This window comes from Notamacropus eugenii, chromosome 7, assembly GCF_028372415.1.
Source record: "Notamacropus eugenii isolate mMacEug1 chromosome 7, mMacEug1.pri_v2, whole genome shotgun sequence".
Classification (NCBI taxonomy): Eukaryota; Metazoa; Chordata; class Mammalia; order Diprotodontia; family Macropodidae; genus Notamacropus; species Notamacropus eugenii.
Genome location: NC_092878.1, coordinates 166,218,596 through 166,234,149, shown reverse-complemented (window position 1 = coordinate 166,234,149; position 15,554 = coordinate 166,218,596). Strand labels below are relative to the sequence as shown.

At 43.7% G+C, this 15,554-nt stretch overlaps 1 protein-coding gene across 6 annotated transcripts in view; it reads left to right on the top strand.

Annotated features, from left to right (window-relative positions):
* Positions 1–15,554, top strand: part of NRG1 (neuregulin 1) — a 209,538-nt gene that overhangs the window by 71,697 nt on the left and 122,287 nt on the right. For 4 of the 6 annotated variants that reach the window (XM_072625461.1, XM_072625460.1, XM_072625458.1 and 1 more), the window contains exon 1: positions 7,041–8,066. The exons of the other annotated variants lie outside the window; for them this stretch is intronic. In XM_072625461.1, coding sequence (XP_072481562.1) covers positions 7,409–8,066 — 658 coding nt within the window. In that variant the 5' untranslated portion in view covers positions 7,041–7,408. Of the gene's footprint in view, positions 1–7,040; positions 8,067–15,554 lie in introns of those variants that run through there. 6 annotated transcript variants of the gene reach the window in all.

The window sequence follows — 15,554 nt, the reverse complement described above, 5'->3', positions numbered from 1 at the left end:
CACACTTCTAGACTGAAGTCCATTCCATTATCGGTTGGCAGTTTATGATCCTCATCCCATTCAGGCTGACTCCTGAACATGATCCAGATCATCCCTTCTTTAAAATGAGCTGGGAAACTGATTCCCCTTCTGGAGATGTGGTCTGGCCTGTGAGGAGGGCAACAAGACAATCCCTGTCTTTGTTTCAGTGCTACTGGAGCAGCCTAAGACTGAATTTGCTTTTTTCCCCATTTGCTAACATTGAGCTTCTGGTCCTGTCCTGTCTTGAACCCTCTTCTTTTTCTTCCCCCTTCCTTTTGTGCTCAAGAGGACATCTTCACCTAGAGTCAAGAATGCTGGCTAGCATGTGGTCAACAATGTTCTAAGCATTGTGGGAGACACAAAGATCAATGGCCTTACATAAGCTGTAGCATCTGTCTTCAAGGAGCAGTCAGTCCACTTGGACGGTAAAGCTAATATATATGGATCCTACTCATGCCCTCCCCCAACCCTTCACTTGTGTATTCCCCCTCCTATCCACTGAATATATGGTGGAATTGACTTATTTTGGCTTTGTTGATGTGTGGATGTGGCCTGGCCAGACACACTGGAAGAGTCGGGAGCCTTGGTACTGTTTGCTGTCATATCCATTTCCCTAGCATCTAGCACAGTGCCTGGGAGATGCTTCCTGGCTTCTTCCTAGGGTTTGAGTCTTTCCTAGAACCCATTGTGCTGTGACCTTGGATGACTTGAATGACTCTGTGACCTTCTAGAAGGGGTTCTCTCTCCCCTAGTGTAGATCTTAGCCCACCCATATCCAACCAGCCTCTGCAGTGTTCCCTGAATCTTCTATGGAACATCTCTGGCCCGTTGGTGATCTTCCTGTGGTTCCTTTAATATTTCATGAATAGCAGGGCTACACTAAAGCTCTCCATCCTGTATTCCTCCCTCTGGTTCATGAACGGTCCTTCTCCTTTAAGATCATTCATTCTCTGGTTGATACTTGATTTATTACAAAACAAATAACTCTATCCTATGGATAGTACAATTCCCTGATATTGCAAGTATGTGCATTTCCTCCGTCTCCAGTGATGGTGATGATGATAGCAAGAGCTAGCATTTATATATAGATATACATATATATATGCCTACTATGTGCCAGATACTAAGTACTTAACAAATATTATTTTGTTTGATCCTTACAATAACCCTGAGAGGTAAGTCTTCTATTATTTCCTTTTTATAGTTGTGGAAACTGAGGTAGACAGAGGCTAAGTGACTTCCCCAAGGTCACAGAGCTAATGAGTATCTGAGGCTGATTTTGGCCATGTAATGAGAAGATGGGACTCATTGGAGAAGACCTTGATTTTGGGAAAGAGTGAAGACAAAACAAAAAGGGGATGACAGAGAATAAGAAGGATAGATAATGTCATGGAAACAATGAACATGAAATTGGGGAGATGTCAAGAGATGGTGGCGCATAGAAGGGCCTGGTGTGCTGTGGTCCATGGGGTCATGAAGAGTTGAACAAGACTGAAAGACTGAACAACTTTCTGACTTCAGGGCCAGTGCTCTATCCACTGTCACATAGCTACCACAAGGGATAAAAATACTATGTGTAAAATACTATATTCACTGTCAGACATGGTGGATGTATCAGTTGTTTTTCTAAACTCCTTTTCTATTTCTTAACAAAAACATGTTTGTTACGTGCAGTCACTTGGTGAGTAGGCAAAGATGCAGCTCTAGTTGCAAAAATGGATGTAAATGAAAACAAAAAACTGGTATTAAGCCTCTACTGTGTGCCTGATATGGCACTACTAAGTGCTGAGGACAGAAAGAAGAAAAAGAAAGACCACAGGAAAGAAAGGAGCAAAAAAAAAGAGCACGAAGCTTAAGGGCATGATGCTTGTGGATGCTGATGGAGTCCAATCTAAACAATGCATCTGGATGAAAGTGAAGAGTTGCTTTGATTCTGGAGTGCTCTTTAATTGGTGGCTTTGGGAGGCAGTTTTTGCTCCCCCTCCTCCATCCCTTCTATGAGAGGGCTACCAATGAGATGGGAGACAATTTCCATGGTGGTATCTTTTAGTGATGGGATTTTCCTGAGAAGGGGAAGAGGGGGAAGATGATGGTGCAGTGGAATCCAAACTGCAGCTGGTGGCAGACAGATGTTTTGCAAAAACAAAAACATCAGTAAAGGAAAAGAATGTTTATTTATCAAAAGTGATCCCAGGTAGATTCTGACCTTGTTTACCCCAAGCGGCAGCCCTTTGACATGTCTTCTCTCGACCTAGAGGTCTGTATGCTTGTATCTTTTTCACTGTATATCTGACTTGGACCTTCAAGGTCATTCAGATAACCCCCTTCCTTTTAGAAGTAAAGGGACATGCTTGGAATCACAGGGATAATAAGCATTAGAATCAGGATTTGAATCCAGGAGCTCTGAAACAAGACCCTGTGCCCTTTCTGCTGCCCAGCACCTTCTTATCATTGGTGGAAGGTAGGGGCATTTTTCATTTCACCTTTGACTCCCCAGTGCTCACAACACAGTGACATGCATACAGCAGGTGTTTAATTATTACTTATTGGGTTGGATTGGATTGGAAGAAGGTCTTTTCTGGTACTTGGATTTGGAGAAGACAAGTTAAGCCATGTGTTGGGAGGCTAAAAGTAAATGCCTTCTCATTGATACCCATGACTTTTGAGAATTTTTAGCACCATCTTTTAAAGCTCTTCTTTTGAAAGCCAGGCATATTTTGGGCTATTTACAAACTACGTTAGAGAAGGCTCACCTCTGCCTCCCTCTCCTATTATGGTGCTATGACAAATAAAAATTAAATCATCCAACATTTTTGGTTATTTTTGAGCTTTGTTAAACAGATGGAAAGAGCAAATCATTCCTTGTTCTCATCATTTGATATATTTTAGAAAAATACACACAGCATGTAGTGGCACAGTAAATAGCACATTAGACTTTGATTCAAGAAGCACTGAGTTCAAATCTTACCTGTTTTTCCTCAAGAGAACCTCCTCTGAGATGTCTTTGTTTGAACAGTCTCAATTTCCTTGATAAGAGCGGAGACTTTTAAATATGAGAATCAGATGGACCAAGCACAGCTTCTGAGCTCCTGAATGCACCCAGCACTTAATAAATTGTCGTGAGCAACATGAAGGTGGATGCTAGTTGTTCACAAAGAAATATTACGTGTTGAACGTTCTTTCCAATTCAGTTCATTGCTGCTAGTTTCTTGTGCTTACATAGTTGAGCTAGCACCAAGATTTCGGGGGTTGATGTCAAAAGAGATAGCTTCTATTCCTGCCCTTGAGGCTTACTCATTGTATAGCCTTGGGTAAGTCAGTCAGTCAACAAACCTAAGTGCCTTCTTTGTGGCCAGCTCTGTGCTAAGTAATGGAAATACAAAGACAGACAAAGGACTGTCACAGCTCTCAGTAATGGAGGAGTACCAACAGGCAAGATATACAGATGATAAATCAGGTGTGACCAGCAGATGAAAATGCCTGCGGTGACTCTCTCATTGGGTGTGTAAAAGAAGGAAATAAGATAATTTATACAGAATGTTCTGAAAAACATAAAGCAATATAGAGTGTCCTTTATTATTATTTGTAATGGCATAAGCCTTCCTAAAACTTATTCCTGGTCATCTTGTTGGATCGTAGAACATAGAATTGGAAGGCCCTTTGGAAGACTTCTAGTATATTCCCATGATTTCACCAAAGAGAAGAGCAAGGTCCTGAGATTTTCACAATAGAGGAAATGAACACATTTCAAACATTCCTGTTGTTGAATCTGAAAGTGTGGGGAGGAGAAGGGAGTGTTATATATAAATTGGATAACCTAGAGATTATCTAAGTTGCACAGTGGACAGCTCTGGACCTGGAGTCAGGTAGACCTGAGTTCAAATCCAACCTCAGAACACTTACTAGCTGTGCGATACTGGGCGAATCACTTAACCTTGTTTGCCTCAATTTTGTCACCTGTAAAACAAGCTGGAGAAAAATGTGGCAAAACTCTCCAGGACTTTGCCAAGAAAGCCCCATATATGATCACAGAGAGCTGGCCATGACTTAACAATATCAATCATAGTCAAGGAAAAGTGGTGATTAATATTGGATCTGTAACTTTTCAATGATTCTAAGCCTTCAACACTGAGTTCAAAAGCTCTAAAGAATTCGATAGGTCTTGAGGCACGTGGGTTTTCATATTTTTTAATAAATGTATTGGCAACATATGTACTCACTTACATTCTTGAGCACAAGATTTATAGAGAGGGAGACCAAGCTGTTTAATAATCAGAATAATAGGCAGTATTTTCATAGCATCTATTATGTGCTAGCACATAGTAGCTATTTTTGAAATTTTGAGATATTTTGAAATATCTCATTTTGATCTTCACAACAGCCTTGAGAGGTGCTATTATGGCAACCATCATGCTGTTGAGGAAACTGAGGTAAGCAGAGGTTAAACAACTTGCCCAGGGTCATATAGCTGGTCAATGTTGGAGGCAAAATTTGAACCTGTTATCCCAACTCTAGACCCAGAGCTCTATCCACTGTGCCATCTAACTAGCCTTAGCTTAGTTTAGTTGAGAGATTATCTCGTTTGGAGCTAGAAACACTTGAGCTCACATCCTGCCCCTAAAGTGCACTAACTGTTTAACCCCTGGGTAAATGACTCAACTTTTCTGAGTGTCGGACAACTCTTTAGCCTTTAACCTCTGACTCACAGGCAGGTTGTGTTCTATATCAATGGAGGAGTTTAACTTACCTGCCAAAAAGCACAGACCCTTGGAATATTCATTTATCAGATATGCAAAATTAAAATATAATAATGGAAACAAATGACTTTGGGATGGTTGCTGTTCTTAGCTTACTGCTGCAGGATTTGTTGGGAGGGGGAATCTAAGCCTCTTTGCCAGTAGGAGCTTTGACTCTGTCAGGCCAGTTGGCTCTGACTTTGCTGTTACAAGACTACAAGCATCACTTGGTGATCAGCATACTGAGTCATTTATAATTGTAGAATAAATACATTTTGAAAAGTGGCATCAGAATGAGTTTCTGCCTATTTAGGATTTTTTAAATATTTAGGAGTTCTCAAGATGTACAGAGCACAGAAACAGTTGTAATTCACTGCATCGATGTCAGTTTTCAAAGGAAAAACTGATGCTACCAGGAAGCTTGCAATGCTAAAATAGCATGAGCTGGGGAAGGTGGAGGTGGTTGCTGTTTTAGACTCCTGTTGACAAAGGTAGATTAAATAGTTCCTAGGAATTCACTGAGATGTCCTGGTGACAAAGTCTGTGGATTAAAGGTTTAAACCATTTGGGACAGTTCCTCCACTGCTCTTGTTGACACCCTTCTCTGGAACCTCTGTGACAGACTTTTTAATCCTTTGAGTGCTGGAACAGCTACTACTTTGGAAAAACTATATGTTGATAAATGAAAGAAAGAAAGAGAGAGAGAGAAAGAAAAATAAGACTAGGAGCTCCATAATGTTATTCATATCTGTATGGAGTACATTTCTTATTATAGGTACTTGACCATTCTACTGGTGAAAGGAATGGATAGTATATCCATTAGAAATACATCGAAATCGAAAGCCGCCTTTGGACTATTACAGGGCAAGAACTGGTAGTGTTAGCTCCCAACCACACTGACTTACTTCCTGACTATTATTAAAGTGAGGTCATCCTGGAGGAGGAGGTTAATAGTGAGGGCTCAAAGGGATGTGACCATTTCAGGGAACTAGACAGGTACTCTGGGTAGACAACTTGTCCTCCATAAAAGCATTTTATTTCAAAAACTGGGAGTGGGGTAGGGAGAAAGGTGTTTTCTAAACTATCTATCTTCTTAATAATATGAATGTGGGACTGTCCACAGCAGCATTTTTCTGGTGATCAGGCAAAAGTCAAGTAAAACTAGTGCTCTCCCTGAATGAACCTTATTGGAGTGCTAAGGAGTGGAATCTGCAGGCAGCAGGCAGGAAGAAGTCGCTACTGCAAAGCTCTCCTCTCCAGGGATGGATCAAATATCAGACTTTGCTAAGCCTTTGGTTCAGCCCATGAGGAACCACCTACATCCCCTCCCAACTGAGCTTTGTGATGGAGGACATTGATCATTGCTTTTTCCTGACCTAACCTTGGCTCAAAGGGAAAGAACAAATATGACTTAGGGAAACAAGGTTGGAGTGGGAGCTTAGAAGGGAAAGGAGGAGAGTAAAGCAAGAAAGGGGAGTGGGGGAGGGACGGGACTGAGCAGAACTGCTGCCTGCCTGCTTCTCTTTGGTTCCATGGCCTTTATTCCTTCTAATTGGATAAAATAGGAAGTCACTGGCACTGGTAGTCCTGTGTTGCTGGGTGTACTGATTTAACCGAACTCAGGAGAGAGAGAGAGAGAGAGAGAGAGAGAGAGAGAGAGAGAGAGAGAGAGAGAGAGAGAGAGAGAGAGAGAGAGAGAAGTGGTGGATGGGAGAGAGGGGAGGAGGGAACAGATAGAAGTGGACACAGAGTGTAGATGACCAGGAGCAAGGCACTATAAAGAAGGAAGGAAGGAGCCGGAGAGACAGAAAGTGCCTATGTACTCGAGCCTCGCTCCAGAAGGACAAAGAGGAGTGTGTGCGCGGCGGGTGGGGGGCGGGGCAGGGAGGCACCCAGCCCTCCTGGCCCCAGCCCTCCTCTAGCCCAGCTCTGCGATGCCGCTGTTTGCAGGGATGCGCGGCGGAGAGCAGCAGGCACCTGCTGCTCGCTAATGATTCAGCCCCTTGCAGCCGCTGTCCGCTGCCGCCGCTGCTGAAACAGACCAGGATGCTGTTACCACTGCCGGTGCTGCCGCTCCCCTCGCCGCCGCCGCTGCCTCTTCCTCTGCCTCTGCCTCTGCCGCTGCTGCTGCCGCCTCTCCTGCCCTTGCAGCCGCTCCTGCTCCCAGGGCTTTGCCTTTTGCTCTGCCTGAATGCCAGTTGTTTTCCTCCGCTAAGCAGACCCCAGCCTCAGATGGTCCAGGTGAGAACCCTGGCTTTTGCCCTGGGCTACTGGTTTACTTAATTGAGCAGCGCCCGGCTGGCGTTTTGTTTTGCTTTCTCCTTTCCCCCTTGATTTCATCTTTACCCCGTTTCAGAGCAGAGCCAGGATGCTCAGAGGTCTTGACAGCAACTAGAAAAGTGGCCCAGGAGCAGACACTGGAGAATTGCTTAATCACTTTCCTTTCCTAGTTATCAGGAAGAGTTTTGCTTTTCTTCTTTCCTCCCTCATTTCCCCCTCAACTCTTCCCGATTGGGATCATGGGCTTGGCTAAAGACAACCTATTGATTTTCCCCTCTGAGATGCTGTCTCATTTGGTTGGGGGGGGACCTGCCTGGTGGTGAGAGGCCAGGCCTCTTGGAAGTGAGCCTGTAGAGACGGGAGCTTCAGACATGTCGGAGGGAGCTGCAGAGAGTTGTCCCAGCCCCTCCTCTGGGCTGAGTCCAGATCCATCTTTGGATGGGCTCCCCACAGCTGAGGCAATGCCAGGGGCCCGGGCTGAGGATGGGGGAGAAGGGACCATTGTGGGCCTGGCCATCCCCTGCTGCGTCTGCCTGGAGGCTGAGCGCCTGCGGGGCTGCCTCAACTCTGAGAAGATCTGCATTGTGCCCATCTTGGCCTGCCTGGTCAGCCTCTGCCTCTGCATCGCTGGCCTCAAGTGGGTGTTTGTGGACAAAATATTTGAGTATGACACCCCTACTCACCTCGACCCAGGAAGGATAGGCCAGGACCCTATTACTGCTGTGGATCCTACTGCTGCCTCTGCCACCTGGGACCCCTCAGAGGTTTACCCCTCACCTTCTTTCCCTGGGGCCCACCGGGAAGCCAAGGGCCAAGTCCAGGGTGTTACAGTGCAGGGTGGCAGCTCCAGAGTGCCCTCTGACCCTTTGGCACTACCATCCCCACAGAACCCCTCATTTCCCTTCTCTCTGCTGCCTTCTGCTGCATCTTCCTTCCCTCCACCCACCCAGGACTCTGAGGGGAGAGCACCCATGACAGCATCACAGCCACCAACCAGTGAAACGAATCTCCAAAGTGCTACAAAAGTTTGTAAGTAAGAAATGAAAATGAAGGTGGGGAGAGGAGAGGAGAGGAGGAGGAGGAGGAGGGAGGGAGGGAGGGAGGGAGAGAGGGAGAGAAGGAGAGAGAGAGAGAGAGAGAGAGAGAGAGAGAGAGAGAGAGAGAGAGAGAGAGAGAGAGAGAGCATGCTGAAGGGAGGGGAGCAGAAATTATATTTTTCAAGTAAATAGTTAGCCCCCCTTTTCCACATTTTAAATTGCATTTTCATGCAGGCAAAGATGCCTAGATTGTTGTTGAAGAGTTAGTGGAGCATTTTGTAAACTCTTGGGTTAAAAATGAAGAATATTGTTTGAAACAATGCTGGGAAGGCTTCCATGAAGCTGCAGCAGCAGCCTTCTGTGGCCAGAGATCCTACCTTGCTGGGAGAGATTCTCTAAGCCCCTCTGTGTGGTGGGAAACATACCTAATAGTAGAAGGCAGTACGACTCCCTGAGTTATGTGGGATAACTGGGTTCCTTTTGTGTCCCAGAGAAGATGCTCTGTGTTACTGAGTTGAACTTGAATGCTCAGTGAATAGGCATCTTTTTGATTTCTTCTTTTTCCCTGGTGCTGATTCCCTCTACCTTCTCTTCACCTCTCTGGCACCCATTCCTGGCCAACTGTATCCTCATTGTCCTTCTCATTCAGCACCTTTCCCCCTCCCCCACAAGAATTGCCTCTGTTGCACTCTTGGTTCTGGTTGCTAATTCCTCTTGTTAACTATCCAGTGCCTAAGGCTCCTTGCTGTGTCCACCTGTACTTTGGCAGCTTTTGCTTAGAAAGTACTTTTGTTGAATACTTAGGGTTCTGAATAATTCTGTCAGTACTTTCTCCAGTTAGGCTAGTCTTGTGTGATCAAGTGTTTAAGGAGCTGCCTTGATAGTCATTTGGGGCTACTCCACTTGCAGGATACCTAGGTTTTCTGGAAATGTGTCCTTTACCTTGACATGCCCTAGCCCAGTGAAACAGGTTCTGAACTGAGCTGAGGCTCTGGACCTAGCATAGGCAGAATGCTGCTGTCCAGCTGCTGAGTAGGCCTGAAGGCAACAGAGGAGAGGTAGACAAGAAAGAAATCCTGGGAAGTCACTTTGTTCTAAACTTTTGCATGAAAAGAAGTTTCCAGCAATTGTCTGAATTATATCTTGTCTTTTATTTCTGTCTTTGAGCTCCATCCCTCTTAGGAATGGATAGGTATTTAGTAGAGAAAAATGAAAAAAGTCATTGAATTTTCTCCTAAATTTGGTACTTATTTTGCCTTAGAGTTGTTTTATCCCTTTCAAGAAGATAGGGAAGTGTAATTATGAAACCCTTCCCTCCCCCACCCCAAACATCAGGGAGAAAATAAAAAGACTGTCCCTCCCCACGTATATACCCTGAGGATTTTGTTCGGTGTGAAATGGAGCTGCACCAGCACAGAAGAACTTAGTTTGGCTATTGTGAAGTATCCTTAATGCTCACTTTCCCAACATCCATTTCAGTGAAAGACAAACCTATTGAAAGACTTGTTTTCCAGGTACCATCAGGAAAGCAAGTCCTTTTCTGCAGGCACCACTTTGTATCTCCCTCAGATCCCCAGAGCACCATTAAAGGGCTGACAGACATCACGACATCCTCGGCCTCTCCCACCTGGCCACCAGATGCGACAGGCTTGCCTGGAACAAGCGGTACAGAGTGTGCAGATCCCGAGGCAGACAGTTCCGCATGGGCGGCAAGGTTACTCCTTTGTCTCATATGAAATATGATGCTTCATTGAAAAGACAGGGCACCTTTCTGCCTAGGCTAGGCTGGCTTAGGGGATACAAAGCAATAATGTGCTCCTTGGAAGGACCCTTTGAAATTTGCTCTACTTAGATTTGGAGATTTTTTTTTAGATGGTTTATTGACTAATACTATGGCAAAAGAACATAATGAAAGATAAAGATATTTTTATTGAAGTCAAATTTCCTTCCATGAATTGTCATGAGTTATTATACTTTCCATATAGTTTTTAGACCTTTTCCCCAGGACTGGGGATGGATTTTGATCACATTCTCATTCATTGAGAAGAGTCCTAAATTCGACCGGTGCAAGGTTATAGCATCCTGTTTTAAATTTGGGTGAGCACCTGAAAGTGATGACTGGGAAAGAATTTATTCACTTTACTCAGCAAGCATTATTGTGTGCCTCCTAAGTGTGAGGTACTCTGATAAGTAGTGGTAATGCAAAGGTAAGGAAATGGAAGAGTCTCTGCCCCCAAGGAGCTCCCATTTGTCTGGGGGCACAACTTATACTCATGAATGTATATACACACATGTGTATGTGCATATTTATATGTAATTTATATATATACATGTGTATGCATATATACATACATATACATATACACATTTGCATTTATACCCACAAAGTAAATACATGGTAACCTTATGGTAGAATTTACTACAACTTGGGGGGAGGGGCTGTCAGGAAAAGCTTAGTATGAAAAGTGACATTTGATCTGAAACTTTATTTAAAGAAAATCCAGGCTCCACAGAGTAGTTGAAGGTGAAGGATTTGATGACAGTTACCCTCCTAGATCCAGTACTCTCAGTGTGGGCAGTTCCTTTACCACCTTTTTATTGTGTCTCTAAAAGTTAGCTGGTCCCAAAGCCATTCCATTTCTCTTTGAGAGGTGGGGAGGGGAGGTGGTGCAGCGCTGGGCCAACTTTCTTTTCAGGAAGTAGGTGCTAGTCAATCCTTGCTCTTGTTAATGTTTGTTTACTCACGGTCGAGAACATCATCAAAAGAAAAGCTGAGCATGCCCTTTCTGCGTCTCATTGCCTTCTCTCTTCCCATCTGAGGAAGCTTTGTTTATTTACAACCAGGAGAGGTGTATATCCTTTCAACTGAGATATTTTTGGCTAGAAGCGAGTCACAGTCATCATGGTTGGGAGTGAACAATTGCTCAGAAAAGCAACTGGCAGTGGATTTCAGAACCCTTCTCTTCTCTCTCATTCCTTTTTCTCTCTGCTTCAGCATATTCTGTTCAGAGCTATTGCTGTCAAGGTCACTGTGTGTCGAAGGCTAATTGATTCATCTTTATCCTGGAGACAGAGAGAAGAGAAGAGAGACAATCCCAGTAATTGTGTCTGCTGGGTTAGCCCCCAGGCTGATCTACCTTCTCTGATGATGGCTTGTATTATATCAATGTTGGAATTACTCCTTTCCTGCTTGACTTGGCTTCACACTCTAAATGACAAGCTTCTCTTGGCTTGCTTGCAGCAGAAGGCAAAATAGAGCTTGCAATTTGCCCTCCTGCATGGTAGGCTTCCACCCTCCCTAAGGTAGATGGTTCCCTTTCACAAGCTCCTGTAATATCATACTTTCAGTATATTAGACTGTGTAGACATCCAGAACTCATGAATACTAATGCAGTGCCAGAACAGCGCTAGGTTTTTTTTTCCCCTTTGGGACAATTTCTCTGCATGAGGTCAGTCCCCTAATGGCTATGTTTCTCCCCTGCACTAATGGCCATGTATCCAGGATAATTGTGACTCTTTCTTGTTGCTAACAGTCATGCAACATTTGACTCCTTCATCTCTTCCTCCATCAGGACCTTGACATGCTTCCTTGCCTTTGGGATGGAAAGTATTGAAATGTTTTGGAGCTTTTGGGGTTGGGTGGGGATAAACCAGGGTGATAGGAAGGGTTGGAGAGACCTGCTATAGTAAGGAAGTTATGATGCCACCCTAAGAGAAGTGTCTCCTTCCCATGAACTATGACTTCCTCTCTGGTCCCTATATATTTTCCTCTCTACATTCCTTTGAGACCACAACTCCCAGACCCTTGCACCTTTTCTTTCTCTGGCCATTCTGTTCTTTCTTCAAGACCTTCTTCAATTTCATCTTCTCCTTGAATCCTTCCCTGATGCCCTACCCACCACCCCCATGAAAGGGATCTCTCCCTCTGCCAATTCTTTACATTTATTTCACCCTTACATCAGGATATTTTCAACTTTTCTTTCTCCCCATAAATTAGAAGCTCCTTGGGATGAGCAGCCTTTGGCCCTGAGAGTCCTAAGTTCTTAGAAATTGTCAAATGAATGAGATTTGGGGGATCTTGGTCTTCCTTTAGAGGCAGCTAGGTGGAGCCATGGTGCACAGAGCACTGAGCCTGGAGTCAGGAAGACCTGAATTCAAATGTGACCTCAGACTTTTACCAGCTCTGTGACCTTGGGTGAGTCACTTAATCTTTGCCTCAGTCTCTTCCATTGCAAAACTGTGATAACAATAGCACCTACCTCTCAGGGTTGTGGTGAGGATCTAATGAGATAACATTTGGAAAGTGCTAAGCATAGCACCTGCTATACAGTATGGGCTTAGTAAATGTCCATTCTCCCCTTTCCACTTGTTTCCAGTAGGTCTCTTGAATTCTGTTGATAATATCATTTTGGGTACAGGTGTATTTTCATACTCAGCCTGGGCTAAATAAATGTTTCTACCTCATTGACTCCAACTTTGACCCTAGGAGAAGCCCTGGGATGAGAGGCAGAAACTCCCAGATTGCCATCTGAGGTCTTATTTTCCCTGGCCATGTAGTTAACTAGCAGCCTGCATGTCTGTGATTACGCATCTGTGGAAAACGGACCAGAACCATTGTACTCTCTCCTCCCGCGGATGGTCAAGATGAAATTTCTTTTTGAAACTTAGAAGGTTACAGAAATGGGAGCTGGTTGAATTCATTCCCTGATTCTGGCTTTGTTTTCTCTTTGGACTCTGAACGGGAGGACATGTGATTAGACATGGAGTGGATACCTCAGACTCCATTCATGCATCACGTTGCAGTCCCCGGAGCTGGGGGCACAGAAGGCGAGGGACATGGTGGCACCGCTTCTGGGAGGGGAATCCATGAGCTCAATCTCACAGGCCTTTGTGCAGTTGCCTTAGCAGCATAGAGGGAACTATTGAGATCATTTAAAAATGATAATCAGAGCATTTTCATAGTATCCTTGTCTGAGTTTTGAAAAAGTGATACTTTCCTCTAAAAGGGTCATTTATCACAGATATTTTTCTAAGCCTTTGAAATTCATGCTAAGGGTGCTTGGATGATAAGGTGCTTCTGAAAATACTGTCTTGTGTAACCAGTTACATTTTCCAAAGGGCTCTTCTATCCCATATCCCACCCCACTCCCTTACAACCATCCTATAAGGTTCATAGGGCTGTAATTATTATCCCAGTTTCACAAATGAGAAAATTGATATCCACTGAAAAGCTATATTTTCATGTCTAAGCCAAGCCAAATCAACACACATTTATCAGGAGCCTGCTACTTGTAAGATCCTGTACTAGATGCTTGTAGGAGAAAGCTAAGTTAAAAAGTCCCACAGTTTCTGCTTTTATGGAGCTTTTAATTCTCTTGAGGGAATGTACCATGTGCAGAAGTCATATGGCTAATGAGTGATGGAGGCAGTGCTTGGAATCAGGTCTCCAGACTTGGATGAACCCTGTGCTTTTTCCAGGAAATCACACTGACTCTCAGAAAGGGCCCCCAGTCCTTGCTTCAAAGAAAGACTATGACTGTCCATCTTGACTATTCCTCTTGGTATAGGCAACCACCTCGTTGTTTTGAAAAGGTCCTATAGAGAGTATTTCAAAAAGTGAAAACTCTTAACTTTTCTTTTACTGCAAAAGAGAGTAGGAATATTCATATTTATTCTCTCTATAAATGTATCTTCAGCAGTCCTGCTTTTTTATTCCAGAGATACGGACCTTCATTCACTGAATATGACTGGCTTTTCTTAATCAATTTCAGCTCTACGATCATGGTAGGGCTTTATTTCAAAGTGTTTCCCTTATAATAAGACCAGTGGTTGGAATATCACAAAAGGGTGCACTTGTCAAAGGCAATGAAAAGAGTGAAGTCTTCTAGGTTGAAATCATCTCTACTCTAATCAAAATATGGTAGATTTGCTGTAGCCACTCAGGTTCACCTCATTACTCAGGTAGTCTGAGAAGCATATGGGTTAGCATGGAGTGGAGGCTTCTGTGAGAAATGAATAATTCTCTCTTGTATTTAATAAGTAATTATTTTATGAGGACCAAGGTTTTTCCCCTTTTCTACTGCCTCATCCAGAAACCCACCAGTGTGGGCAATCTGTCTTAGAGATTTACCCAGGCCAAGATCTAACCAGACTGTTATGGATTAATGGGTATATTCTGCTTATTGTGTTTGCTCAGACTGGCCTTGTGAAAGGTTGATTCTCCCTATTATCAAGACAGGTGATATGGAAATTGATGTCTCTTTGACCAAGATTTGAGTGACCTCAGTCACATACCCCAAGATAGCCCATGTCCCATTGTGTTAAACCAGTCAGAACTGTTTGCCATCCCTCAGGAATACCTCCTCTTCAAAGGGCATATAAACTGTGACCCCACCACCATTAGGGGCTTTGGTCTAAGAGAGATGGCCAAATGACCATCTTTTATTAAAGCCTGCTGGCCTTATAAATAAGATGATTAATTACCCAGAAACCTTATATCTTGAACTTTTTAATCATCGCCCTTTTTTTGGCTAAGGTGGAGAGATGCCACTGGACATTAAAGCATTGCATAAATGGTAATGAAAGGCTTCTTTCAAAAAATGTTTTTCATCTTCTATCAAAAACAGTGGAAGAGAAATCGAGATGGGCCCTGTGTAGATCAGTGTCTGACTGCTTGTCCTTTGAGACATTGTTAGAGTTTTCCTAATTGGTGCCTATAAATGTCCAGCCATGGGGGACTTGATCTGATGTGCTTCATCATCTCTCAACTTCAGGAGTGACTCTAACCAAGTCAATTAGGCCATCAGTTTCCTCATCTATACAATGGGAATAATAAAGTATTTACCATTTTCTTCACCTTTCTCTTATTTGCCTACCCCAACTCTAAGGCAAATGCTTTTTTTTTTTAAACTCTAAAGCACCACAGAAGTGGAATTATTACTGTTGGCATTATGTAATGGTCCAGTAAGAACAAATGTTTTTAATCAATTTCATTTGAAACCTTCTACAGTTGAAACCTAATCTTGTGTCCATGACTGGTCCATGATTTTCTCTGGACCTTCAGAGAGGCACTAAACAGGGTGCCTCTGGTGGTGATGGCAGGCAGCATGGTTTGTGTGTTTGTGGAGAGAGAATTCTCATGACAAAGGCAGCCAGGTGTCACAGGCCTCTGGGCGGCCACCTCTCCTCATGGTATATATAGCCTATGGCCATGTGAGATATGGACAGTATCTTTTTTCACCATTCAGACTTCTACATTTCTCCTTTATTCACTCTTGTCTGCTATCATTCCAGGTATCGTTCCACTTCTCTTCCTGATTCCAAGAACTTATGCTCCTCTTTCTTCTTATTTTATCCCAGCTCTTGCCCCTATGATAGATTCTTGAGAGTAAAAGAGTTGAACTGTATCTCAAAGATCAGTCTAATTGTTCCTAGCATTCCTGTTGTACAGATGAAGGTGTCCTGGATGTTTGACTTTTGT